The sequence below is a fragment of the Coloeus monedula genome (genome assembly GCF_965178545.1).
Source record: "Coloeus monedula genome assembly, chromosome: 5".
Classification (NCBI taxonomy): Eukaryota; Metazoa; Chordata; class Aves; order Passeriformes; family Corvidae; genus Coloeus; species Coloeus monedula.
The window spans coordinates 12188138-12215417 of NC_138785.1; the positions used below are offsets into that span (position 1 = coordinate 12188138).

Here is a 27280-nt window from a genome sequence, read left to right on the forward strand (position 1 = left end):
GTGCAGGTGTCGATCTGCTCAATCACATCCCAAAGCAGGGGGCTGCCGCCCATGATGCTTGGAGCTGGGAGCAGACACTGTGTTGTATTCAGGTGGTTACAAAGCTGTACTTCTGTACCTACAAACTTGGTCTGGCTCCATCAGCCTGAGCAAGGGGACTTGAGAGGGTGGCTCTGTGACACCCTTTTCGTGACTGCTCAAGCCCCTCTACCCAGAACTCATGGAGAGGTGAGGAACCCATGCAGCAACCTGAAACTGCCTCATCAGTAACTTGCTGTACAGCACATTGCTGACACCTGCTTTTAATCACGCACCACTGCTGCTTCCACCTGGAGGTGCCGGAGCCATGAGGTGGCACAGCAGGGCTGCTGCTGGGCTTCACTCAGAGCATGGCTTCACCTCCTCGGCTGATTCCTGAGCCCTTCCTGGAGGGGATTGAAGATGGTCCCTGAGGGGAAGCTGTATGAGGAGCAGCTGAGGTGATTTGTTCTGTTCAGCCTGGAGGAGACTGAGGGGAAACCTCATCGCAGTTACAGCTTCCTCGTGAGGGGAAGAGGAGAGCCAGGCACTGATCTCTTCTCTGTGTGAAAGTGACAGGAGCCCGAGGCAATGGCCTGAAGTTGTACTGGGGAGGTTTAGGCTGGATGTCAGGAAAAAGTTCTTCCCCCAGAGGGAGGCTGGGCACTGGAACACGCTACTCATGGGAGTGGTCACAGCAGCAGCCTGACAGAGCTCAAGAAGTGTTTGGACGATGCTCTCAGGCACAGGGTGTGACTCTTCAGGATGTCCTGTGCAAGGCCAGGAGTTGAACTCGATGACCTTCCAACTTAGGATACGCTGTGATCTTACGCAGGGTATGAAACCTGATGCCTGCCCAGGCTTGACCTGATCTCTCCTGTACGGCCCTGAGTCACGGGGAGGTGAGGACCCCGCAGATACAGAGACGACTTCCGCCCCCTGCCCGGCCTCAGCAGCAGCCGCCGCGGGCTCGGTGGGGTCCCGGCAGATCCCAGACGGCTCCTTCCCGGGCGCTCCGCGTGCGGACCGGGCGGGCCCCGCAGCGCCCCCAGCGGCGGCGGCGCACGCTGCTCGCTCCCCGCCGTCCCCGCCGCGCGAGAGGGGAAGTCTCGCGAGCGCGGGCTCGCGGCGCGACTTGCGCGCTGGTTGGCGGCTCCCGCCGGGACGGGCCGGGCCGGGCCTCACTCCCTCCGCCGGCCGCCCTCCGGGAACCGGGATCCGCAGGCCTCCGCCGCCTCTTCCTCCTCCGCCGCCGCGATTCCGGCTGCCGCCCGCCCCTGCCCGCAGCCCGCCAGTCCGAGCCTCGGCGGAGCGCCGTTTCCTCGCGGCGGGGATCATGTCCGCCGGGCAGCCGCCGCCGCAGCCGGACGAGCCGCCCGCGCCGCCGCAGCCACCGGGCGCCAACACCGGCGAGGCCGCGGGGACTGGGCCGCCCTGCGCCGCCGGCCTGGCCGGGGGCGACATCAAGATGGAGGTGAGTCGACTTGGGCCGGCGGGGCCCCCCACTCCCCCAGCAGCAGGTGGGACACCCCGGGCCGCGTGGGGCCGCGGGAGACAATGGAGGAGCGGCCGCGGGGCCGCACCTGGCAAAGCCGGGCCGCGCTCCGGCTCCGCCGCCGTCTCTTCTGCCCTCCCTCCCTCCGGGAGCGCGGCCCGGTGGGGTGGCGGTGTCTGGGGGGGGCGTCCCATCCCTCCGCGCCCCCTCCTCGCCGCGCAGGGGGCCCGGGAGTCGTGCTCTTCCTGCCGCCGGGACACGGGGAAGGAGGCGCTGCGGCCGGGTCACGCCGCGTATTTGTTTTCCAAACGGGGCGGCGGAGCCCCCCGCGCACCCGCAGGCTTTCCCTCCGCTCCTGGCTGCCCGAGACCCTGCCCAGCCTTTGCGCTTCCTGCTCCAGCGGCGAGCCAGGCCGGCGTCTAAAAAGCACGAGCGATGCTCTTCTGCTGAAGTGCTTCAAAACTTTTCTCCTTTTTTTTTTTTCTTTTTTTTTTGTTGTTGTTGTTGGGGGGGCGAAAGACGGTGTGAGGATTGGTGGAGGGGTTGTTTTGGCAACAGGTGCGTATATTCCAGAAATTTCAAGGGGTTGGAAGTGATTGCCTGGAGATGCTAATTCTTATCGCAGCATTGTTTCTTTAATGATAGCAGGAAACTGGTCGGTCCTGCTTTCAGCTCTGGGTGTTTTGTACTCTGAGTCACGCTGGGCTGTCCAACCTACTTGATCTAAATAAATTTGCAATTGCCATGTTTTTCGGATGAGCAAGTAGCCAAAGCACTGTGGGAAATAATTCTTGCTCGAACCTGCAGAAATAGGGCAATTCCGGGCTGGAGTTAAGCGTGTGGAGGCTGAGAAACCCGTGCTCTCGAGGCGCATGTGTGCGAGGGCTCTCTGTGCTGCCAAGTTCTTTTTTTACCTTGAGAAGGGATTTCCTGGCATACAGTGAAGTTGGAGTTGGAATGCCTTCTTGATAGTCGTGAGCATCGGAAAGACTGCTTTCCCTGGTCTCCAGCTAAACTGCAGGGCTTTGTCATCTGTGCAGCAGATGATGAGCTTGGATGGCCGTGCTGCTCCACTTTCCAGGTTTGGCGGTGCAGGAGAAAGGGGAAGTTCGAACAGAAGTTCCAACGGTCCTCTGCTTGTGCTCGATGGGCGTTGGCTCAGTCCAGTGAGGGATGAGTAAGAGGATTTGGTTATGACTTCAGAAGAGCTTTAGCTATAACTTCTTATGCTCAGTTCTTTATATTTTGACTGAATGAAACATTTGTGTTAGGATTTTTCTGTTTATACATGTCTCACCTGCCAGAGGTTTGTGAGGAAATACCCACCGACAAACATTCAGTTTCTTGCCAGCCTTTGTTTCATTTGATTCTTACTTTTGTTGTTTCTTTGTTCTGTATTGGCCAGTAAAGATTGAATTTAGCTCCATTCTTACTTGGCTCAGTTAAACAGATGGTTAATAAACACTTGAAAGCATTTCATTTGTTTCATTTTCTCATCCTTTAAGAGTTATTTTGTAATGTTACCTTAGCATTGTTTATCAGGGAAGGATCATCTCACTGCTTTTAGTTTTAGCAACAGAAGATAAAAATACATATGGGAGATTATGTGGAAAGAGTTAACCTAATGACAGAAGAGAGAAGGATAAAAAAAGCCCTGATCTGAAAGAGTAATTGAAGGCAGTATGTTAAGGATTTGGCAGGAAGAGAATGAGGGAGGACTGCCCTCTCCCAGCCAGCTGGTTTTTCTGTTGTTAGTAGTACCATGGGCAATAAACATTATTTGATTTAGTAAACTACATAGGGGAAAAATACTGTTTCCTAAGTTCTTCCTCAGCTTTCAGGACAAAACTGCAGTCCTTGCTTAGATTTGTTCCTTTGATGCAGAATGATGAGGGATCAGGGCAATCTGGCAAAAACCTTGAATTTACCCTCGCCTCAGGCCTGGAGCTGGTGCTCTCATAGTCTGCCCAGAGCCAGCTTCAGGAGGGGTTGGCTCAGCACCCTGGAGGTGGCATGCTGAGCTCCTGGACCACAGCTGTCTCCCTCATTCACGTTGATGTGCTGCTTTAATGATGGAGCTAAATCAGATTACAGAGACTCAGCTCTGTCCCTCACCCTGTGGCAGGGATCTTTGATCCATCTCCAGGTAATTGTATAGGAAATAATAGAGAGCTGACTACTATCTATCCACATCAGGTGCCACAGCCAGCTTTTGCTGCTTTGATACAATGTGAAACAAGCTTATTCTCCTTCACATGAGTATCTTCTCTTTTTCAGAAATACTTCTTTTTAATTTTTTTCACCTCAGGAGTCTTTTGATGATGCATCTCTGGCGAAACAAAAAGAAATCCAGGAAACAGATCCTACGTATGAAGAGAAAATGGTATGTAATATTTAGGACTATGTACAGCTATTCAGTACTTATGCACTTATTTAAAATAGATTTGAGTTTCCGTTTGCTTGTTTGAAATATCTTAACTGGATTTATAAAGCTTTGTCTAGGTATTAAAAAATACTTAAGTAGCTTGAAACAAAAAAAAAATCCAGAAAAACGCTCCTTGGACCCTTCTCCTTTCCAGCATTTTAAAGTTACCTGTAGAGCAGTCCATCCTGTAGGCAAGAGGGATTATAAAGACTTGAGCATTCAGCTTCTCAGTCAGAAATTGAAAGGTTGTCTAGGAATGTCTTTGTGAAGCTTTAATTAGAGACCTCAGGTTTTTGAAGATGGGAGTGATTCTGTGCTTCACAGGTTAGAAAGGAGAAAATTTGCTATTTTCCTTTTTTTTTTTTTTAATAATATAGGGTCTTTTTAGTTTTTACAGTGTAAGAGATGGAGTCGCCCATTCCTCACCATCTCATCACAGTTTCTCTCTCTCTTCCTCCCTGTTTGCCTTTCTTCCTGTTTGTAATTCCAGTGTCTGTGACTCCATGTGGAATTTCTTCATAGGAAAGTGAAACTGATTCTTATAATTTGCTGCTTCCTGTGTTTCTTGCCACTGAAAATAACCCAGTCATCTTCTGCATGTTTCTTTGTGCTACTTTCTGGCACACTGAAGGAAGTGAACTTGGAATTGTCTCCTTTAGTCTCTAGACAGACACAATAACAAGGGCAATTGTGTTTTAGAGATGCGCTGAAAAAGGAAATGGGAAAAGTGTCTCTGTTGGTATCGGGATAGCTCAGGGTTGCAGAGTACAGCCTGTTCTTTTCTGTGTCCTGTCTAAAAGGCACAGATAATGTTTGTTAGTCCCTTAAAGGAACATCCTTAAGTGCAGTTAAAGCAAGTGTGGAGATGTGTGTGCAGAGCCAAAACTTGCAGAAGATTCCTCACTAAAATTTTAGAACAAGGAACCTTCTGCAATGCAGTTTGCATTTCTTCTACTTCTCTTTTGTACAGCCAGTAAAAAAAGAACTTAAAAATAAGGGTGTGCAATATGGATAGTAGTGAGATCTTACCTAGTTTAAACCTCAGAAACTCTTGCAAAGTAAGCAAACAAAACCTATGAAGAATAGACAGGAAAACTTACTTTTAGTGGATGTGGATTGTAGCTGTGTCGTTCAAGCTTAAAACACACTTAGAGTGAGTCTGAGTCCTCTGTGGTACATCAAGGTCTCTTTCGTGGTCTCTTTATTCTCTAACACTTTGTCTTCCTGTCTCTTCCATAGTGCAGGATCTATTTGCTCTAAGGAGGAAAACACTCACATAGCTGCAATTGCTCTTGCAGAACCCTGGAACATATGTTCCTTTTTACTAAGAAAGCTGACTTCCTGTAGCTGTGCTGCAAGTTGCTAAATACCAGGTTGTGCTGTGGTAGCTGGCAGAATGTCAGATCTGTTAGCCTTGGAGCTGTTTTTGGCTTGTTTGTTCAAAGTTTTGGTGTGGCCTTGGCAAGGTGTGTTGATTCCAAATGGAACCTGTCTCTAAGAAGCTGAACCTTTCGATACTAATACTGTCTGCTGTAATCTTTCTTGTGCAGCAGAAGCAGCAACTCCTATCAAAGGGGGTAGCCTGATGAGTTAGGCTGGGCATATCTAAGGTCTGTGCTACTGAAATAGATGTTCTGGCTTGTGGCTATGAGCTGCTCTGCCCTCTGATGCCAGCTCTGTTGCTTATCTGACAGCCCAGGGAGGTTCTGTATCTCACTGAGCAGGCAGGTCACCGGTGCAGTAGGGAGCAGTCGTTGCCAGTTTGGTGAGAGATGAATGAGTACAATGAAGAAACTCTTGTGTGATAGGTGGGGGAAATTTTTGGGAGCGGGACTATCACTTTTGATTGGAGAAGGTTGTTAAGGGGACTCTTATTTAGTGAGACCTGTGCAATCTTTGTGCCAAAGTCAGATTTCACTCTTGGCACAGATCTGTCTTGCAGCTTTGATCTTGCTGCATAGCAAAGGTGAGCCTTGGCCCCAAAAAAGAGTATTGAGTCTGTCAGCAGCAGGTATATTGATGTTACTCATCTCTTCTTTGGTGTTGTAGTGATGTGTATAAAGTAATGTGAATCTATATTTTAAAAGTATTTGTTTGCTTTTTCTTTTGAATGAATACATACTGGAATGTCTCACACTTGTTCCACTTAATTTTCCCTTGTCACCAGCAAACAGACAGAGCAAACAGATTTGAGTATCTGTTGAAGCAGACTGAGCTCTTTGCTCATTTCATTCAGCCTGCTGCTCAGAAAACTCCAACTTCACCTTTAAAAATGAAACCTGGACGTCCACGAATAAAGAAGGACGAGAAACAGAATTTACTGTCAGCTGGCGAGTGAGTGATGACACATAGGCAAACTTGTACTATAATTAAGATTTTATTGTACTTCAAAAGTGGAAGTTAAACTTGCTAAGTTTTTTGTCCTTTGTCAGTGTGTATGCTTTTTTTTTCAACTGCCTACCTGTAAGTTGAGGGTTGCTTAAGAATTCAAGGAGTTACAAGAGATTTGTGTTGATGCTAAAGCTTTCCAGCATGAAAAAAAGCAGGGGCAGAAAAGTAAAGCAGCCATCTAAATTTTAAGAGCTTGTGAAGAACGTCAGTATGCAACACCTTGCAGCAGCTTGAAAATTGTAAGTCTAGAAATTTGGATTGCCTTCATTGCAGCTTGTAGGGCTCCAGTGTTTGGCAGCTGCAGCAGAACTTAAATGCAGTGTTGTTCCCTGTCTTACAGTTAAAGGCCAGTACTGGTGCACACATTGATCCCTTTCCAGTCACTTTGGGCTGATATTTGAGCCTGCTGAACATGAATTCTAATGAAGAATCTTGCTAGGAATTTCTTTGGGTGTTTGCATTCTGTATTGCAATATATCCATTAATGTACATTAGATTTATTTCGCAGCAAGCTGATGTCTTTTCAGTTTATCCAGACACTACTTCTTGGACTTTTCCAGCTATCGGCACCGTAGAACAGAGCAGGAAGAGGACGAGGAGCTGTTAACAGAAAGCTCCAAGACAACGAATGTCTGCACTCGATTTGAAGAATCTCCATCATGTGTGTTTCCTTTTTTTTTTTTTTTCTTGCGCCTCTTCTTTTTCTTCAAAATGTTTAGAACGAACTTGATTTTCATGTTCCACAAGGATGATGAAATAATTTGACGGGACAGGAGGGGTGGGGGGGAAATATCCAGCATCAATCTAATGGTACAAAATGTATTATTGAAGAACTGCTTATTTTCAGTTAGGCTAGCAGGATGGTCCGGTGCGTCTTGTCCCTTAGAAATCCAGTTGCTATATTTCAGTTAATAGAAAAGAGTTATTAAGTCTGTCATCTTATAATTTTTACATATCTCACCTATGTTCTGGTATAATTAACATCACCTAACAGCTTCCAGTTCATTTAATGAAATTCAGTATTCTGCTTTAATGCTTGACTGTGTTCTGATTTGGACAGTAGTGATAGAGTTAGAATTTCCATGTGCTTTGGGTTCTTGCAGAAAACAAAGCTGTTGCAGCAGCTTGCAGAAACAAAATTAGCATGTTGCTGTCTCCACTCTGCATTGTCCTTGAATTTATTACATGAATTTATTACTTGATGTTGTTCTGTAGCTTTGGTAATCACTGTCAATTAGCAGACAAGAGGTGGTGAAACTCTTTCCTCAGTTTTTGTATATCTTTTAGTCTATTCTTTGATGTCTTTTAGATGTGAAATGGGGAAAGCTGCGTGATTACCAGATCCGAGGACTGAACTGGCTCATTTCTCTGTATGAAAATGGCATCAATGGCATCCTGGCAGATGAAATGGTATGCACAGAGCCCATGTTTAGGATCACTTAAGAACACATGCAGTACAATGCCATTTTAGTCTAGCTGTGTGTATATATATATGGGAGTTTTAATAACACAAAATGCAATACGTAATTTGCTAAATCTTATTTTTCTTATGTGTTTAAAGTCACTAATTTTAAAAATGTCAAAGGTATCTCACTTCTAATAAATTGTGCAGGCAGATTTCAAAAAGAGACATATGGAAAGGGAATCTGTCAACCTTTAGGAACATGAAGCTGGTGGAGGGGAGTTGTTCCACAAAATGACACGTCCTCTTTTCTTTCTCTCTAAACTGCAGGTGTTGTGTTATGGTATTCTCAAGCTGCCCTTGTGAGTAGAGTGTCATATATGAAAAGAGCAGCAAATGTGGAAACATTCCTGTTGCTAGGGCCACATGTAGATGGCAGGATATGAGTATCCTATATGGAGTAATCTCCACAGAACAGCTACACCAGTGGGAATTTTCTGGGAAAAACAGTGCAAAGATAGATGTAGCTAGGGAGCTGTGTTAAAATTTCTCATACACCATGACCACGGGCATTTCAGTTGGCACTGGCCATAGTAGCTTTTGCTTCTGTTTTTAATCTTTTCCCTCAAAAGACAAGGGATGAATGCAGAAGAAATTGTAGTAGTTTCATAGGCAGATGTTTTTGTCCCCTTAATAAGTTTATATGTATCTCTTTTTCATACAGAGTAGAAATGAAGAAACAAAAATCTAAAATCAAATTAATTTCAGCGTATTGCATTTCCCATATCTTGTAATTTCTGTATTATAAAACTTAAAGATAAGTTAGAGACAAAGGAGTTTAAATTACTGTTTAGTAACATGCTTCACTTTTAAATACATCAAGGATTTTCTTAAACATGCATGCTTACGAATAGAGGATTTTTTTTTGGCTAAGTGGAGCAGGCTTGTTTTAATGAAAACACTTGGGAAGCTTTATGAGTCCTTGGATTTGTGGTATTCCAAAATCCATCTTGTGTTGAAGAGATCAAATATTATTAAATATTTTTGGTTTATTTTTAGGTATTTATTGTTTTGAAGTTATTAATGCTTTTCACACAGCTTATAAGCACTTTTCCACATCTTGTACCAGGTGGATTTTGGTAGTCTTTGAAGACAAAGACTCAAATTTTAGAACAAAATATGACTTCTGCTGATGGTGTTTAGGGTTTTTAATTCCTGTGAATTTGAATAATATTTTTAATTACTTAAATTATAGGAATTATCTGATTTTTCAGGTCTTCCTCAGTTTTGTTTTAGTTAAAATTATATGTTGAAGACACCATGTTTTGCCAGAAGCTCAGTATTTGTTTTATTCTTTGACATACGCAGTTTTTTACACTTGTTTGGTTCTCTCTGATGTCATAGCTGGCCTGTGGAAGCCTCCTTTTAAAAATGAATTAAGAACTTATTTACTATTATAAAGCACTAATAATATATAATATTATGGTGATGCCGTCATTAATATTAATGCATAATTAATTGAATATATTAAAAATTCATTATTCACTTTATTTCAAGTTTAAGAGAACACCTAAATCCAATTTGTAAAATTTGACCTCTAAATAACCTGCATACACCATGGTCTACAAAACAAAGTTTTAGGAAATAATGCTTCCTTGTACTTTTAACAAGGTGTCTTACTTGAAAGGTAAGGCAAAATTCTAACTTTATAGTCCAAGGTTTGAAAATGTTACTCTTGCTACTTTGTTTTGATGAAATGCGGGAAGCCATCCAAGCCTTTGATAACCCTTTTTATATCTCCCTCATTTGTTCAGGCTGCTGTGCCTTCCATGCTGTAGTCGGAGCTCACTCTTGGGTTTTCTTAAAGGTGTTTTCTGAGAGGTTTTCTTTTTTCTAACACATTAATGTGTCTTACAGGGTCTTGGGAAGACACTGCAAACAATTTCTCTTCTTGGCTACATGAAACACTACAGAAACATTCCTGGACCTCACATGGTGTTAGTCCCTAAGTCCACTCTGCAGAACTGGATGAATGAGTTCAAGAGATGGGTACCAACACTTCGAGCAGTTTGTTTGATCGGTGACAAAGACCAGAGAGTAAGTTTGGATGTGGTGGTTTTTCCTGTGTATTCCTGTGTAAATCCAGCATGTGATCTTGCTGTTCTTTCCCATTCTTTCCCTGGGAAGGATATTACTTGGATTTGTAGTGGAAATCCAGCATGTGATCTTGCTGTTCTTTCCCATTCTTTCCCTGGGAAGGATATTACTTGGATTTGTAGTGGTTTAAGATCTACAATGCTGCCTAGTTGGGATATAACCAGCTTAGAATTCATGTGTGTGTTGCCCAGCTATTGCTTCATCACTTTATGTTCATAATTTCTTGTTCAAAGATTTGCTTCTCCTTTTATGAAGGCAGGACACTGTGTAGACCAACAAAACCTCATGAGACTTAAAATAGGAAACTGTAACAGTGCTACTGTGTTCTTTTTGCTTTAATTTGACAAAGCCTCAGTAACTAGCTGTCACTTTGTTATCTAGGCTGCCTTTGTGAGAGATGTGTTGTTGCCTGGAGAATGGGATGTCTGTGTAACATCATATGAAATGCTTATCAAAGAGAAGTCAGTATTCAAAAAGTTCAACTGGAGATACCTTGTTATAGATGAAGCCCACAGGATTAAAAATGAAAAATCAAAGGTAATTTATTTTACACTGAAAAAGAGATTTGTGTGGGTTATTAGATGGTGGTGTGGGGACTAGTAATGTTTTTATATTTGCTCATGTCTCAATGTCCTTCAGTTGTCAGAAATTGTGAGGGAATTCAAGACTACCAACCGGCTGCTATTAACTGGAACTCCACTTCAGAACAACTTACATGAACTCTGGGCCCTTCTAAACTTCCTTTTGCCAGATGTCTTTAACTCAGCTGAAGTAAGTCTTCATTTCTGCTAATCAAATTAATTTTGCTGGTTTTCCAGATTTGAAAATAGACCTGGATATATATAGTTAGGGATGTCAGTTACTGATAAATGATAGATTGACAGTTAGAAATGTTTGTGTTACAGAGCTTTTCATAAAAATAGGCCAAATAGGGTCATTTGTTCTTTTACTTACTGGCTATATAAGAGTTGTGTTTTTTCACCATTGTGATGCCATTGCACCTTGAAAGGAAGGCTCTGACAAACTGATGATTTTGTTGATACAGGATTTTGATTCATGGTTTGATACAAACAACTGTCTAGGGGATCAAAAACTGGTGGAGCGCCTTCATATGGTGAGTCCTTCTGCCTTTTGTACAAGTGTTACTTTTACCTAAGTTAAATCCTAAACAATTCTTCTAATGCTTAATGACTGTTAGGATAAAAGAGATTATTCCAGACATTTTCAGTCAAGTAAAATTAAGTCAAAGGACACAGAACCATATGAAAGATGATTTTGACCTAATCTTTGAGACTTCCAGAGAAAGCACATGTATATCCCATGTACAGCAAATAATCTCTCCATATAGGTTGCTTTCTCAGATTGTCTAATAATAGATCTGGTATCTGTGATAGAGAATATCTGCTCTGTGTTTTGTCTATTGACCTGCTCAGTGTTTCAGTTTCCAAAATGCATTTCATGGCGAACCTCTTCCAGGTGCTACGACCATTCCTTCTCCGTCGCATCAAGGCTGATGTGGAGAAAAGCTTGCCTCCAAAGAAGGAAGTTAAAATTTATGTGGGCCTCAGCAAAATGCAGCGAGAATGGTAATTAATGCACATGCTTGACTGGGCTGAGGTTAAGGCTCGGAAGGAATGTGCTGTCTGTGACTTGAAGGTTGTGTGGAACTTGGTTTAATTCTCTCTGATGTACTCCCAGTTTATGCCTATTTCTTTGTGACACTGCTATGATGACAGAACCATGCATGTCAAGAAGATTTACCTGATGAAATGAGGGGAGAGTGAGATTTTGACAACATTTGTTGCTTAAAAACAGACCAACTTCGTTTTAGTGACCAGAAGGTTTTTTCCTTTCTTTGCTGTAGGTATACCCGAATCTTGATGAAGGACATAGATATCCTGAACTCGGCTGGGAAGCTGGACAAGATGAGACTGTTGAACATCCTGATGCAGCTGCGGAAATGCTGCAATCACCCTTACCTCTTTGATGGAGCAGAACCTGGCCCACCTTACACAACAGACATGCATTTGGTCACCAACAGTGGTAAAATGGTAGTTCTGGACAAATTGCTACCTAAATTGAAAGAACAAGGTACGTGTCTTGTTTTGAGAGCTTTTTGGTTCAGTGATGTTTCTGTGTATCCTGAGCAAAAACCAGCAGACTTTAGCCAGGATTATTGTTGGTTTCTAGTATGATACGTGCTTGAATCGGTAGTCCATTATGGCTTTTTGTGCTGAAGTGTTTTATTTTTTTCCTTTTTTTTTATCCCAGCTGAGACCACAGAAATATCATTTGATTGGGGCTTTAGGTTTTCTTTCCTAGTCTTATTAGCTATTTGAAATATAATTATGTAGTATTTTAGCCACACCTTTGATTTGCCATGAAGGACCATCTCAGATTCAGAGTCCTCATGCAGGGTTAAAGTCAAATCCTTTGTGAAATGTCGGTGTTTCTTGCTGGATGTGATTTTGAGCAGCACCTGAGGAGGACATGGAGGAACTCTTGAGTTGTTTTAAAGTTATTTGATAGTAGGGACAAAGCTTTGAAATGGATTACTATAAAACTCACTTGCCACAGAGTTTTTGACTCTGGAATAAATTTTTAACTCATTATTTTTTGAAGTTACTGAAGTAACTTTGCTAAAGGAGTTGGAGGTAAGTTTGTGAGTGGGGACACTTTGCAGCAAAACAAAACCACATCCAAACCTCGGCCTTCAGTAACATAAAAGTAACGTGTACTTTGTATCTAGGTATCATCCAAGCAGCTGTGGCCATATAACTCAAGATTAAAAACCAAACAATTCAGTGGCTACTGTGCTTTTTTGATCTTGGTTTCTTTCTGCTATCAGGCTTATTGATGAAGTGTTGTAATTAATACTGGCCTGGTCTCAAATCAAATTATCATCTTAAGCAAAAGAGTTCAGTATTAGCCCTTGAGTCTAAAGGACAAAAGGATGTAGAAAGTTTGTTATATCCTGTGTTTTACTTAAATTTCTCCAGTAGACTGGAAATGGTTGTGTATGTATGCATAAATTACTGAACATTTACTTTTCTCTTTTTTTTTTTAAGTTGTTCTTGGCAGGTAAGTAAACTGACAAGTCTTTAAGAAGAATTCACTTTGTTTCTAGAGATCATAAATCCAAACCAACCAAATACGTCAAAATTTTATTCTTTATACTCAATGATGTTTTTGTATTTGTATTACCATCTTACTCTGTTGTGTCTGGGAACATTTTGTTCAGGAGTACAACACAAAACAAAAGGGAAAAGGCAGCCATTAACTAGACAGTGACATACCAGAGTAAGACAAACATGGCTTGGACATGCTGTGACAGCAGCAGCTGCAGCCCTGCATGGTAGTTTGGGGTCTGAAATTCAAGCTACTTTTCTTCTTAGTACATGGAACTGCCCTCCTTCCTTTTCTGGTAGTGCAGACTTGCAGTTTGTTAAATCTTAAGTTTTGGTGAAAGCATAAGAAACCTTTTTACCCAAACAGGCTCAAGGGTTCTAATCTTCAGTCAGATGACAAGAGTCCTAGATATCTTGGAAGATTACTGTATGTGGAGGAATTATGAATATTGCAGACTGGATGGACAAACTCCTCACAATGAACGACAGGTATTCACAATTTTAAGGGTTGTGTTTAAAAATACTACTTGTAAAACATTTAGTTCAACTGATACATTCTTCTCATTTATTTAGGCTTCCATTAATGCATTCAACGATCCTGACAGCTCAAAATTTGTGTTCATGTTGAGTACACGGGCAGGAGGTCTTGGAATCAATCTGGCTACTGCTGATGTTGTAATTCTCTATGATTCAGACTGGAATCCACAAGTAGACCTCCAGGCTATGGTAAAATTCCAGATGGAAACTTCATTTTTCTTTTCTTTCTCAGAGAACGTTGCTAGAAATGCGTACTTCCAAAATAAATTGGTATTTTCCCATTTTAGCACCAGGAGTAGGATTTGTAAGACCCAATTTTCAGTTCAAGTGCAGCTTCTACTGTGTTTCCATTAGGCCTTACTCATATTTGGGTTATAAAATGTTTTATGCAGTGGGAAATGCTGGGTGTATGCTACACCTCTTAGTATTATTTAATGAAAATAGCCTACTTGTTTAAGTGAAAATTAAATAAATCTAGGTTGTTAGTCCCAAAACTATAAAGCTTTAAAGCTTTACAGTTGCAGGGAGTGGAGGTGAATGTGTTTACACTGTTTTTCCTGAGATCTTGAAAATGAAATACAGAAAAGTTGAATTAAACTTTTCAAAAACTGCTTCTATGGTGATGGTGACTGAAGGATCTCCTTTTAGCAACTATCTTTAAATTTTTTTAAAGTAGATGTGCATGCATCTTCATCCTGGAAACGTGTCAAGGACATTAGTGACCACCTAAGAAAGCAAAGCTATTTTAAAACTGCCAGTGGTTTTTTTTTTGACAAACGAGGCCTTTCAGTGACAAGTCTTGGAAATTGCTTTAATGACTTCAGTTAACCCGTAGGGTCTCAAATACTCTAGCAAAAATTACTTCAAAAGAACGATGGAACTGGTATGTAGAAGCTCAAGTGAGACAGGACCAGCTGCCACTACAGGTGTATTTTGAGCATACTGATTCTCACAGTGGTTCATGTTTGCTAGTCATGAGAGGCAGGGTATTGTATTTTTCGTGAACTACTCATGGCACAACTGTAGGATTTTGAGAAAGGCAGGTTTTGGTCAGTACAAAGATGATTTCTTTATTCTTTGCTTTTACAGATGGGTGCTTAAGGTCAGGCGCATCCAAGTCTTCTCCCCTGTGTGATTTAACAAAAAACTCCAAAACTTGCTATTTTTTAGCCACGATACATAGAGACAGACTCACTGTTGATGTTACTGACAAAAAACCCCAAAACTTGCAATGTAGATAAAAATGTAATGTGGATAGCTGTTAACATTTAAGTAACCTGTTTTGTAAATTAGTGTGCTGGAAATAAAGAAAATCTTAAGCCTAATTATGGAGTCATGCTGGAAGACAAGTACTGAACTTTTTGTCACTGTTTCGGCCAGGATCGAGCGCACAGAATTGGCCAGACCAAGACTGTCCGGGTGTTCAGGTTTATTACAGACAATACAGTGGAGGAAAGGATAGTGGAGCGTGCGGAAATGAAACTGCGCCTGGATTCCATAGTCATCCAGCAAGGCAAGTATATGAAGGCACTTCCTGTCTAGGATGCAATTCTCTTTTCCCATTGTAAACCATGGTGGAATCAGCCAGTAAGAACCAGTGGGAATGTTGCTTTTGCCTCAGCTGAACTCTGAAAAGAGGGTGCAAAGGCCTCATCCACTTGAAAATTTATTTTACTCTAGAAGTAGGTATTTCCTCGCTAACTTTTTGCTTACCTCCCTAGCGATAGATGCATACAAGTGGATAAAGTCAGATTTGTTTTTTTAAAGCACTCAGCTTCTTCTTTAAACCGGGAAAATGAATGTCTTTCCTTTTCCTAATAGATGGAGAAAAGTTGGTTGACTTGCTTGGAATCAGTAATACATAGCTTGTATGTGGAAATACAAGGAGGAGAAAAATCACGTGTTGCCCTTCCATAACATAAACTCTTTAGTTGCTATCCTCGAGTGTTTTTATCTTTAGGAAGATTGGTGGATCAAAACCTGAATAAACTTGGAAAGGATGAAATGCTGCAAATGATCAGACATGGAGCGACGCATGTGTTTGCCTCAAAGGACAGTGAGATTACAGATGAAGATATTGATCACATTTTGGAAAGAGGGGCAAAGAAGGTGAGAAGGTTTGGAAAGGGGAAGCCCACATGTAGATTTACATGTGATGGCAAGATAGTGTGTCTCTGGATGATACCTCAGTTCCAAGCTGGAGAGAAAAGGGGTTTTGCTGTGGAGGGTTTTCGTGTTGCACAATCATGTTTGTTTTTTCTGATGTTGTCAATAAGATGTTTTATAGTCAAGTACCTTCTAGAATGGCTCCTCTTCTTTCTGGCAATGGGATGTTTTAAAATGAAGTACCTTGCAGAGTGGCTCCTTTCTGGGAATGAGGTGTTTAATAATGACGTGCCCTCCAAAATGGCTCCCGTTCTATCTGGGAATGAGATGTTAAATAATGAAGTACCATCCAAATGGCTACTGTTCTTTTCTGTATCCCCCATCCAAGACTGCGGAAATGAACGAAAAACTTTCAAAGATGGGTGAAAGCTCCCTTAGGAATTTTACTATGGATACTGAATCTAGCGTGTATAATTTTGAAGGGGAAGACTACAGAGAAAAACAGAAGGTAATGTTTTAAGTTTCTTTTGGAGGAATGCACTAAATGGCATGTTTTAATCATATTTATTTAAGAGGTATTGGGTAAAATACAGTGCCATCTATGATAATATTTTAAATAAAAACATTTATAACATAATGAAGTTGATGTAGATCTAATTTTATATAAAATTTGTAGCTTGCAAAATCATCATGATTTTGCAAGACTTAATTTTTGGTTTTTGGGGTGGTGGGTTTTGTTTTTTATAGTTGGCATTTACAGAGTGGATTGAACCACCTAAAAGAGAAAGAAAAGCCAATTATGCTGTGGATGCTTACTTCAGAGAGGCTCTTCGAGTCAGTGAACCAAAAGCACCCAAGGTGAGTTGACTAATTAAAAGAAATAAATTGTTGAAATGTGCATGGTAGATGGCTAAAACTGTAAGCAAAAAATTGGTCTTTAGTCATAAAAACTGCTCTGTTCATTTTTATAAAGTGGAGAGACTATTTAAAGTTAGAAAAAATTTCCAAATTACTGGAGACAAACTTCTGTGAGAAAAAAGTAAGAACAGGATGAAACTTGTAAGGTGTTAGGAGGGTAAGATAAGTTTTTTCTGGTTTTTACTTAAGCAGCTGTAACTTTTCCTTACCTATTGATGCTTTAAACATGTGTGACTTTTTCCCCAGCCACCTCCTCCTCCCAAAAGACCTCTCTTCCCCTTCTCTCACTGGTCTTTTACTTTTAGAATTCTTTGTGGTGGTCATTGTCTCTTGCATGGTGTGACTTTTCCCCTTCCCCCCCCCCCCCCCCAAGTTAAGACGGTACATTTTTGTAACAATAAAGCTTTTTGTTTGCTCATAAACTTAAATCAGTTCTTACAAGGAAGCAGATTCTGGATGCAAAAGGGAGCCACATGCGAACTTTGTGTTTCAGGCTCCACGGCCTCCAAAACAGCCAAATGTACAGGACTTCCAGTTCTTTCCTCCTCGCCTGTTTGAACTATTGGAAAAAGAGATTCTCTACTACAGGAAAACAATTGGTTACAAGGTAACTGAAGAATTTCCTTCACTAGAGGGATGGAGCACCTCTGTTAAGAGGAAAGGCTGAGAGTTGGGGTTTTTCAGTCTGGAGAAGAAAAGGCTCTGGGATGACCTGATTGCAGCCTTTCAGTACCTAAAGGGGGCTTACAGGAAAGCTGGAGAGGGACTTTTTACAAGGGAATGGCTTTAAACTGACAGAGGGCAGGTTTAGATGGGATATTGGGAAGAAATTCTTCACTGTGAGTTGTGGTGAGGCACTGGCACAGGTTGCCCAGAGAAGCTGTGGATGTCCCATCCCTGGAAGTGTCCAAGGCCAGGTTGGACAAGGCTTTGAGCAGCCTGGTCTAAGTGGACGGTGTCCCTGCCCATGGCAGGGCATTGGAAATGAGGTGATCTTTAAGGTCCAGTCCCTTCTAGGTGTTTCTCTTAAATTCACACATACTGCAACAGTAGGAGATTATGTACTTTTCCAGCCTTTCACAGTAATTTAAATTGAATAAAATAATGTTCAGCTGAAGAAATTAATAGTTCATATTAACAAAAAAGTGACAATTAGCAATTATTTCTGAGAAGTTAATTCAGTTTTACAAAGTGCAAAACCTTTCAGGTACCTCGTAATCCTGATCTCCCAAATGCATCCCAAGCACAAAAGGAAGAGCAGCTTAAGATTGATGAGGCTGAACCTCTTAATGATGAAGAACTAGAAGAAAAAGAGAAGCTTCTAACCCAGGTATTGTTGGGTCTTCAGTGAGACTGAAATCAGCTGAAGCTTGTTTTGTGTTTTATAGTGTTATGGGAACATTTCTTGGTCACTGATTCACATGTGCTGTAGTTAACAAATCTGCAAATTTTCGTTCTGACTGAAAAGAGTTCTAGCATTAGGTTTGTCATAGGTCTGGATATAAGAACATTAACCAAATTAGTGCACTTGGATTCTCCTGAATCCTAGTCTAGCACTGGCTGTAGGCTGTGGGACCTTGCAGACTGGCTGCAGAGCTGGGCGTGCTTCATTCCACATTATTTAATGCTTATCTTCTGCCTCAGTTTCACACCCATGTGGAAGTGAATCCTGGAGTCTGAATGGTCAGTTTTCCTAAACTATACCTGGTAGTAGACAGTGCCCCTCCTTAAAAGAGGGTATGAGCTGAATAGGTATATAATCAGCAAGCATGTATAGTTGAATAATTTAAAACAGGTGAATGCCTGATATGCCTTATTTGGATATTGTATTTACACATTGTATTTTGGCAGGGGATCGGAATTACAGGACAGGATTTCTTGCTTGCGTAGTAATGAGCTGGAACAGCTCACTGTGGAGACACCAGAATCACAGAAGTCAGGAATCAGTACAGTCCAGTAAGCTGTGACTAAATCACAACATGACTGGCAGAACTTGCTACTTCGAACTACTTGTAAAAATTATTGGTAATATGAAATGAATCTACTTTGGTAGCTCATAACTTCAGCAGTGCTACTTGTGTCCCTGCTGAGTGTCCTCATGAGGGAGAGTGACCAAGTGCAATGGCTGACGGTCTCTGTGAGGCACCTGGGGGGACTTTTTGACAAAACAAAAGCTGTTGTAGACACTGCTTGCTTCACTTAAACAATTTTTTTTCTTAGAAAGTGATCCCATGCAGAGAATTAGGAGGAGGGATTAATTTATCAGCTGAAAACTTACCAGAAATTACTAGGTAACTAGAGAACTAGTGCTAATCATTATGCAATATTTAGATGGAGAGACTATAGTGACTGTAGTATAAAAACAGTTTTTCTACTAAATTAAACTGCGGAGAAAGAAAAGGTTTGACACTGTGGAATGACAGAAGTGTTACAGGCGATTTAAAGAAACCTGTTGAATCAAATTTGAAGATTGACAAATCCTGACCTCTGTGCAATGTTTCCTCTTGATTGCTGTACAGGGCTTCACTAACTGGAATAAGAGAGATTTCAACCAGTTCATCAAAGCCAATGAGAAGTGGGGCCGTGATGACATTGAAAATATAGCACGAGAAGTTGAAGGAAAAACCCCAGAGGAAGTAATTGAGTATTCAGGTAACTTGATTCTGTACCCAGTTCTGAGAGTATCTAACTCTGCTTGCCTTGTTTCAGCTGCCTGTGAGCATGGAAACTGCTGAGAATTTCTTACACTGCTATTTAAGGTTTTTGGGGTAAATTATACAGATGGATTTTGGATCTGCTGATCTGGCTTTTACCATCTTTAGTGCCTGCGTAATTAAGACTGTACTAAAATGCACATGTAAACTCTTGCTGAGCTACTTTACTGTATCCTAAAGCTAACTGGGTCTTCAGTTCTTGTTAATTTTTTGCAAAACGAAATGCTGAGAAACAATGCTTAGCTGGAGAGATTTCCCTTTTCCTTGTATTTACTAACCGGTAGTTAACCTTTTCCTCCTCCTCGAGAACAGAACACAGTAAACACATCATGACTGAACATACAGTGACCACTTGTTTTTGTAACCTGAGTCCACTCGGCTACTTACCTTTCATGTCCCGGAAATGTTTTCCATTGTAGTGTAGCTACAAGGTCCTGGCGCTACATTTCTAAAGGTATAGAGTAGCTTGAAAATGTGAAAAACTCTTCTACAAAAGCCCTTTAAACACCTAATTGTCTTTTAGGCACTTACTTGTCTTTGGCCACTCAGTTGCCCTCTTGCTTCTCTTGGTAAAACTGTATTCTGTTACATCAATTTCCATTTGAAGCTTTTTTTTCCTGTGAGAAGGAAACTGACACACAAAAATCTTTCTGACCAGTATTGCACCTCATTTAAACTAAAGATTCCTATATCTATCTGCCTCAAAACAGCATTTGTAATACTGCAGCACATGGTAGCAGGAAGGGAAGGTTCCTTATCAGCTAAATGCATGTCTGTTGTTACACAGCAGTAAGCTCTGGTAAAAGCAAGGAACAGCTAACATCCTTTTTTAAGGTAAAACCTCTGACTTTTACAATGCACGATAAGAAACTAACCGGTTCTTCTTTTCTTAGCTGTGTTCTGGGAAAGATGCAATGAACTCCAAGACATAGAGAAAATCATGGCTCAGATTGAAAGAGGAGAAGCCAGAATTCAGAGACGAATCAGCATAAAAAAGGCTCTCGATACGAAGGTGAGTTTGCTTTGTTTCCTGCTTTGCTTCCTGGTGCCAGTGGGGGGAGATGCAGGACCCGTGTCTGGTCAGTGCTGCTGATGTATGAAGATACCTTGGGCATGACATTGGCCTCTTTGCATAACGCTCAGCAATTGCTTCCTGTGGCTTTTCCATCCCACAGAAGCCTGAGTTACGGTGTACCTTGGCGTTTGTAACAGTCTTCTGTATTATAGCATGCAGTTCAGAGTGCTGCATAACAAACTCCACATAGTACAGGCTTTGGGAAGGAGCACAATTCCTCCTGGATATATGTAACTGAAAATCGGAGAGAGAGAGGGATGGAGGAAGATGGAGAGAGTGGGAGAGACAGGGGTAAAGAGATGAGGGGGAGAGAGGGAGGTAGAGAGATGGGGAAGGAGATGGGGGAGAGAGAGAGGTAGAAAGATGGAGAGAGAAAAGTGGGGGGGGAGAGAGAAACAGAGGGAGACAGGTAGAAACAGGTAGAGATAGAGGGAGTAGGTAGAGAGACAGAGATAGCAGGAGATGGAGGGAGCTAGAAACAGAGATGAGAGAGCAACATCTGTTTAGAGCACTTAGACTTACCCATCAGAGAAGGCTTTTGTGCTTGTCTGTGTTTCACCAAGCAGTATTTGGTAGTGAAGAGATTTGTAGTAAATTAAGACATTTTACCAGAATTTTCTCCCCTCTTCAGGTTTGCTGAGTTAGTTCTCTTCTAGGGAATAAGTGTGGGACTCAATAAACCAGAAGGCAGCTGAACCATGTGCTAACTCTCATGTACCTTTTCACTCTCACTCTGATTTTACCATTTCCTGAGGATTTGTGCTAAAAAGGATTGTTGCCCTTTGAATCCTGACCTGTTTTCAAATGTAGTGAAAGACTGCCATTAGTCAAAAGATTACAAAGCTGTGTACTGTCTAAACCAGAATTTGCCAGTTTAGATATCTTTGATAACTGCACTGTCCTGAACCTACAGTCCTTTTCTTGTGGTGACTTAGCATGGGAGATCCGTAAAGATCCAGTTTTCTGTCTTCATGTGATGTATTGCTTTCATACAAAAGACGTCCATGCTAATTCTGACCTATTTCTTAGCTTTATGTGGTCTTATTTGTTTTGTTCAGATTGGGAGATATAAAGCCCCTTTCCACCAACTAAGAATATCCTATGGTACTAATAAAGGGAAGAATTACACTGAAGAGGAGGATCGCTTTCTAATCTGTATGCTTCACAAACTAGGATTTGATAAAGAAAATGTCTATGATGAATTAAGACAATGTATCCGAAACTCGCCGCAATTCAGATTTGATTGGTTTCTCAAGTCCAGAACTGCAATGGTATATATATATTGCTCTTTTTTGTTCATGAATGCCTATGACAATATTAAATGAAATTAATATTTAATTAAGTTGCTGCTGAAATGCTGAGGTAGGTGCATGGGAACAAGGCTTTACCTTTTTATAGCTTTCCAGCAACTGTATGGGTGGCAAATGCAGTTAAACTAAAATGGGAGGAGAAGTTCAAAACTGAATTAAATACAAATGCGTTTTAAAAAAGCAAATATCCATGATCAAATCCATTCCTGTGAAGCCAGTCAGTAAGTAAGTATCATGAAACATTTCATTCTTTGTTACTCTTGACAAGATCCAGTGAAACACTTACCTACTCACCAGCATTTTTAATATTCTAAGAGAATTTTTACAGTAATTGGCTGCCTCAGGTACTGATTGAATATGTTGTATAATGCAGGAGCTGCAAAGGAGGTGTAATACTTTAATCACTCTCATTGAAAGAGAAAACATGGAACTGGAAGAAAAGGAAAAGGCAGAAAAGAAGAAACGTGGACCAAAACCATCTTCAGTAAGATTTAAAAAGCGTTTCTGTGAAAAAGCTCTAGGACAAGTGATATCTAAAGTTATTTGAAACCAACGACGACTTAAGAGAGCAATGTTAAAAGCTGCCTAAAGTTCACGTTGGTGTTCAGCTAGTACAGTTGTGGATGTCAAAGGAAAAAAGGTTCTTAAGTGTAGCTCACATGCTTTGGAGCAGATAAACTTGTTATGTTTTGGATCACTGGGTTGGTACACTATAGATTTACCCTATACAGGTACTGTATTTGGCATTTTGATTTATATAATCTGCTAAATCGCCACAGATCTGTTTACAAATGGGCTTGTAGAGCTAGACTGGGAAGACAGCACAGATGCTTGACAATTCTCTTTGCTGACTAAATTAGAAGTATTGCTAATATGCCGGCCAGTTTTGTAAATAAAATACCACCTTTACCCATTTTCTTACCTCCATTTGTTGTTCAGGTCATTGCCTAGAGCTGTTGTAGCAAAACCTTAGAAGCACAACTTACTTGGCAGAGGTGCAGAAATTAGTAAGGTTAATAGTGATGGGTTATTAAGTTTCTTAGACCTGTTCACAGAACCTTTAAATACCTTTTCATAAATAGGAAGCTTTATGGCATTTGTTTTTGTACACTTTTTACCTCTGTGAAATCATGCTCTTCCAGATTTATTTTCTTTCCAGAGAATAAAAAACAAAAGCAAAGATGTGCCACATCTGCAATTTAACACATTTTAAAGCTGCTAGGGTGTAAATCTTCTCCATCTGCTTTGTTTTGAAACACATTGCTTGCTTACAACCTTTTTGTATCACAATAACTCACTATCAAATCTTACCTTGCAGGCACAGAAGCGCAAAATGGATGGTACTCCTGATGGGCGTGGGAGAAAAAAGAAACTAAAGCTGTGAATGCAGAATTTTTTTAATCTCCAAATTTAAGAAGTAGTTCTTTAATTTACGGGTCTTCATAAGATGTACTGTATAATGCTTAACTATTTTAAAGAACATTGGGTTCATCTGTTTATTGAACTAGAACATAGTACTTAATTGTAGTTTCACTTTTTTAAATGCAACAGCTGTGCTGAATTTTTTTTACCATTAACACTTGAAGTAATAAATTGTCTTCATTTATTAATAAGGCTTCTCGTTACCTTTTTTTCATTAATGTTTCCACTTGAATACATAATTGTTTAGTCATCCCCCAATTTGTTTCCTCTTAGGGTGTTGTGAACATTATGATAAATAGAACTGTTTAGTGGTGTTTTCTTGGTACAAGCCACCACTCAAACTCCATTTCTGGAAATTTGTGTCTTTGACTTTACCTTTACTGAACTTAATTTTACTGTACAAACATGTTCAGTTCTTTGAATTTTTTGGAAAGGCTGGTTATTTACTTTAAAAATAATGATTGGAAAAAAACTGTTAGCACTTTCTGCTTAAAATCTGAGCCTGAAGAAAGGTTGTTGAGTTATGCCGAGGTCTGCACTTCATTAGAATGGCCTAAGCATGGCAGAATTGGGTCTGTTGGCAAACAACCGCAAAGTCAGAACAGAAAACGTGACTGGGAAACAATCCCTTCTCACACACTCAGCTGTGGTAAATGCAGAGATAGTTGTGACTGGAGTGAAAGGAGCTGGTGCTGACTCCAGCTGTGCACAGCTGTAATTAGCAGCCCTCACTCTGCCCTGAGCCAGTCAAACAGTGCCATGCACAAGTGATCCCTACATTGTCCCTTCCTGGTGCAGTATCTGGCATCTGCTGACTGAGATGCCATCATCTAATGTAGCATCACTTTGGAATTTACTAGGAAAACAAGCAAAAACAGAGAAAATGCTCATAAACTCTGCTCAGTTTTGGCCTGTTAAGAACACCAATCCAAAGGCAGCAGTTTTGTGTAAACAGAAATGATGAAAAGTCAGCTTTGCTGAGGAGTCCCAGATGCAGATTTCCCGTACAGCAGCACAGCTCGTACTGGCACACATGAGTTCGTATTTGCCTGTGACTGATTTGCAAACACCTGCTGAGAACAAGCTGAGTAACCACACTTGGCTCTTCGAAAAGTCCAACAACGTGATATGTGTAGCAGTGTTAACAGCCAGGCCACAGCATGTCACACGTTGAATTGTCCTGGCAGCCCTCGAAGAAATCAGTTAAACTGCTTAAACTTAGCTAACCCTAAAGGAAAATGCTTTAATGCTGAAGCTTTAAAAGCATCCATTTTCACCAAAATGCTGTCAAAAAATCCCAATCCAAAACAAACCACGAGCATTTGGTTTTAAAGTAGTCTAAGTAAAAACTTTCTGAGCAAGCAGAAGGGAAAGATTTATTAAGTAGCTAAGCAGCACTTCATTGGTAATGATGGTTGAGTGTACACATGCAGTAAGTGAAAGGAACTAAACCTTAGTCTCCCAAATGGTGTCCTGCAAGTTAGAGAAAATCCCTTTTCTTTCAATAAGTAAGTAAAACAAGCAAAATACTTTGCTTGTAGATTATTCAAGTGTTTCCCCCAGTGTCTGGAAAAAATAAGCTCCCTTTTCAAATGTATTTGCCCATATTTTGATGTTATTATCGAGCAAACAAATAGGCTATTATTGTACAATATGGGAAAGCAGTCAATTATTCTGAAGTGCTAGAATCTATTTAAGAATGTTTGGAAGCATTTAAAGCATTGACATACTATTTTTCTAGTGTGGCTTTACAATAGTTCTAATTCTCACTGACCATGTGCCATGCTTTCCTTGCAGACAACTGCAATTACAGCTTTATCTCTGAGAGCCTCCTGTCCCTATGGCTGGGATCCTCATTAAGATTTGAGACAACACTGTCTGCCACCTTAAAAAATACACCCAAATACATAGAAAGCCCCAACAAACCAGAACCCCCCTTGTGCACATTTACTATAAGCACCAAGTTTTCCATTTGGAAAGCACCAAGTATCCAGACAGAGGTCCAGGTCTGCTGTGAAATACATCTTAATTCAAGTCAATGGCAGAAAGAGGCACTTGGGGAAAGGATTAATCTTTCCTTAAGGCAGACTGCTGGAGTAGAGCAGATACAGTATGTTCTAAAAGAGCTTGTTTCTCCTTAGTGTGAATGCAGAAAGGCTATTGCATTTATCTAACAAAACACAGGTCTAATTCACGCAAAAACTCCACTTCAGGAGACCCAGAAAGAGGCACGGGGAATTCTAATTAATCTGACTTTTCTCTCCTTTTATTTCATATATATATATATATATATATATATACACACCAATCACTTTTTTTTAAGTTGCAAGAAAATCAAGTCTAATTTCTTAGGTTTTTCCCTGTGCAAAAAGGCCCTCAGGATCTAAAAATGCCTGCTACCATCCCATGCATGCTTTGTTGACATACCAGGATCTTGAATCTGGGTGAGTCAGCCAGGCATCCATCCCAGACATCCATCCCTGTTCCTGATGGTCTGGCTGTACTTGGGCACTGCACCAGGGCAAAGGAACACCTCAGTGTTGCAGCTGAAGGAGACACAGAGATTCTGAACTGGATCTACCATCACTTACCCATAGATTTCAGATCCTGGTAAAGCAGATTAACACCTTTTACATTACACCAGTCAATCTAAAATTATTAAATCAAGTTGTTACCAAGCTGTTCTCAAAAATTCTCAGGAGAGGAATTACCTAACTTTAGGTGTATTTCTTTTTGTATGTAAAGACAGTGTGTTCCATGACCATCACTACTGTTTGATCATGGGTTTTAGTCTTACCTTCTGTTAGAATTCATCCTGAATTGTGGCTCTTACAGTGCAGCTCTTTTTAAGGAAGTTCTCCCTTCTCTTCACTAGAGGGCAGCCCATAACCCCATATAAGCAACTACCAGCCTGATAACATTACAGCAAGCAAAATAAAGTTCTTTAAGGACAGCTGAGTTTTAGACTGATAAATTAGGGACCAGTTAAAACCAAAATTATTTCTGGTCCAATACTGCCGTTACTGTGAGTGAGTTCAGTGAGTTCCCATCAGTGAGTGAGTTCAGTGGGTGTGAGCACATGCCCTGGGCCAGAACTCAGAACAAGACCAAGAATGATTCTGTGTTTTAGGTGAGTTATTCTGCATCCCATCTGCAACTGAGAATAGCTGCATGACCAAGTCAAGGAGCCTCAGTGTGCAAGTGTTTGATTCCTGCACTTCTGATAGGAACAACCTAAGCAATGAAGTTTGCTTTCAGGAAAATAATTTATTAGAACAGTAGCTATTTTGTATTCCCCAAAGGAAAACTTACCAAAAAAAAAAAAAAAAAAAAAGACGAAAGTACCGCTATTTAAAATATACAAAGACAACAAACTTTAACAGCAGTTAAAGCATTTTAAATAGCAGTTTCCTTGTTTTAGAAAATTAACTCTTTAGAGAAGCATTACATCTTTAGAAGTATTCTGTACAATTCTTATGTGATCTGTTTTCACACAACAAAGGTAACCAAATAACAACTGGTCTTGAAGGCATAAGCTACCAGCTCATTAATTATCTTTCTTTTTCTAGCAAAATTAGGCCTTATTTTCCAAGAAGTATGCTTTATTGTAAAAGATTATAACATCTAATTTCAGAAAATTTTCATTGCTTACAGGTAATGGACAAAGTCTACACAAGAAATAAACAAGATAAAAGTGGCTCACATCAAAAATTGACTCTGTCCTCCATTTATCTGATGATTTTCCCAAAATTTGCAAAAAAAAAAGTACTCCAGAAGCCTCTGCTTACTGAAAGAGACCATTTAATAAAACCAAAGATTGCTGAGCAACTTTTACTATGCACAATACTAATGTAAGTTTCAACACCTGTTTAATGTCTCACTAATTCTTCACCAATTCCTTATTTCAGAACTGGGAAAAGGCTGGAACAGCAGGTATATTACCCTTTTTACAGTAACATTTTCCAGAGTTTTTAAGAGATACTAAGTGCATTCTAAGGAATCCATTCTTTATGTTGAGACTTTAGTACTTTTAGTCTAAAAATAACAAATGGGAAAACTTTATTCCATAAAGCTGAAAAATCTCTCAGCTTCCTATTCGGTAATTTGTAGGAGGAATATGAAGGGGCAATTGCTAGGAAAAAGAAGCATTCACATTATGTACTTTACACTTGCATTTTTCAG

The 27280-nt window shown here is 40.7% G+C and overlaps 1 protein-coding gene across 1 annotated transcript; it reads left to right on the forward strand.

Annotated features, from left to right (window-relative positions):
• Positions 1–1217: 1217 nt before the first annotated feature.
• On the forward strand, positions 1218–23275 carry SMARCA5 (SNF2 related chromatin remodeling ATPase 5). The gene is made up of 24 exons (XM_082281477.1): positions 1218–1492; positions 3822–3896; positions 6106–6272; positions 6890–6990; positions 7639–7739; positions 9649–9828; positions 10270–10425; positions 10528–10659; positions 10934–11002; positions 11365–11474; positions 11753–11979; positions 13384–13505; positions 13590–13742; positions 14934–15070; positions 15518–15662; positions 16048–16167; positions 16407–16517; positions 17071–17184; positions 17785–17907; positions 19097–19229; positions 20185–20303; positions 21425–21637; positions 22050–22160; positions 22995–23275. Exons 1-24 carry the CDS (start codon positions 1355–1357, stop codon positions 23058–23060), a joined length of 3123 nt encoding a protein of 1040 aa, XP_082137603.1. The 5' UTR covers positions 1218–1354; the 3' UTR covers positions 23061–23275.
• The last annotated feature ends 4005 nt before the right edge of the window (positions 23276–27280 follow it).

What these genes read in the sequence shown, in the direction of transcription:
- SMARCA5 (XM_082281477.1), top strand. Translation starts at nt 1,355, where the DNA reads ATGTCCGCCGGGCAGCCGCCGCCGCAGCCGGACGAGCCGCCCGCGCCG. An exon ending in TGGTGGAGCGCCTTCATATG is followed by an intron (nt 11,003 to 11,364) that starts GTGAGTCCTTCT and finishes AACCTCTTCCAG; the next exon opens with GTGCTACGACCATTCCTTCT. An exon ending in GGAAGTAATTGAGTATTCAG is followed by an intron (nt 19,230 to 20,184) that starts GTAACTTGATTC and finishes TTCTTTTCTTAG; the next exon opens with CTGTGTTCTGGGAAAGATGC.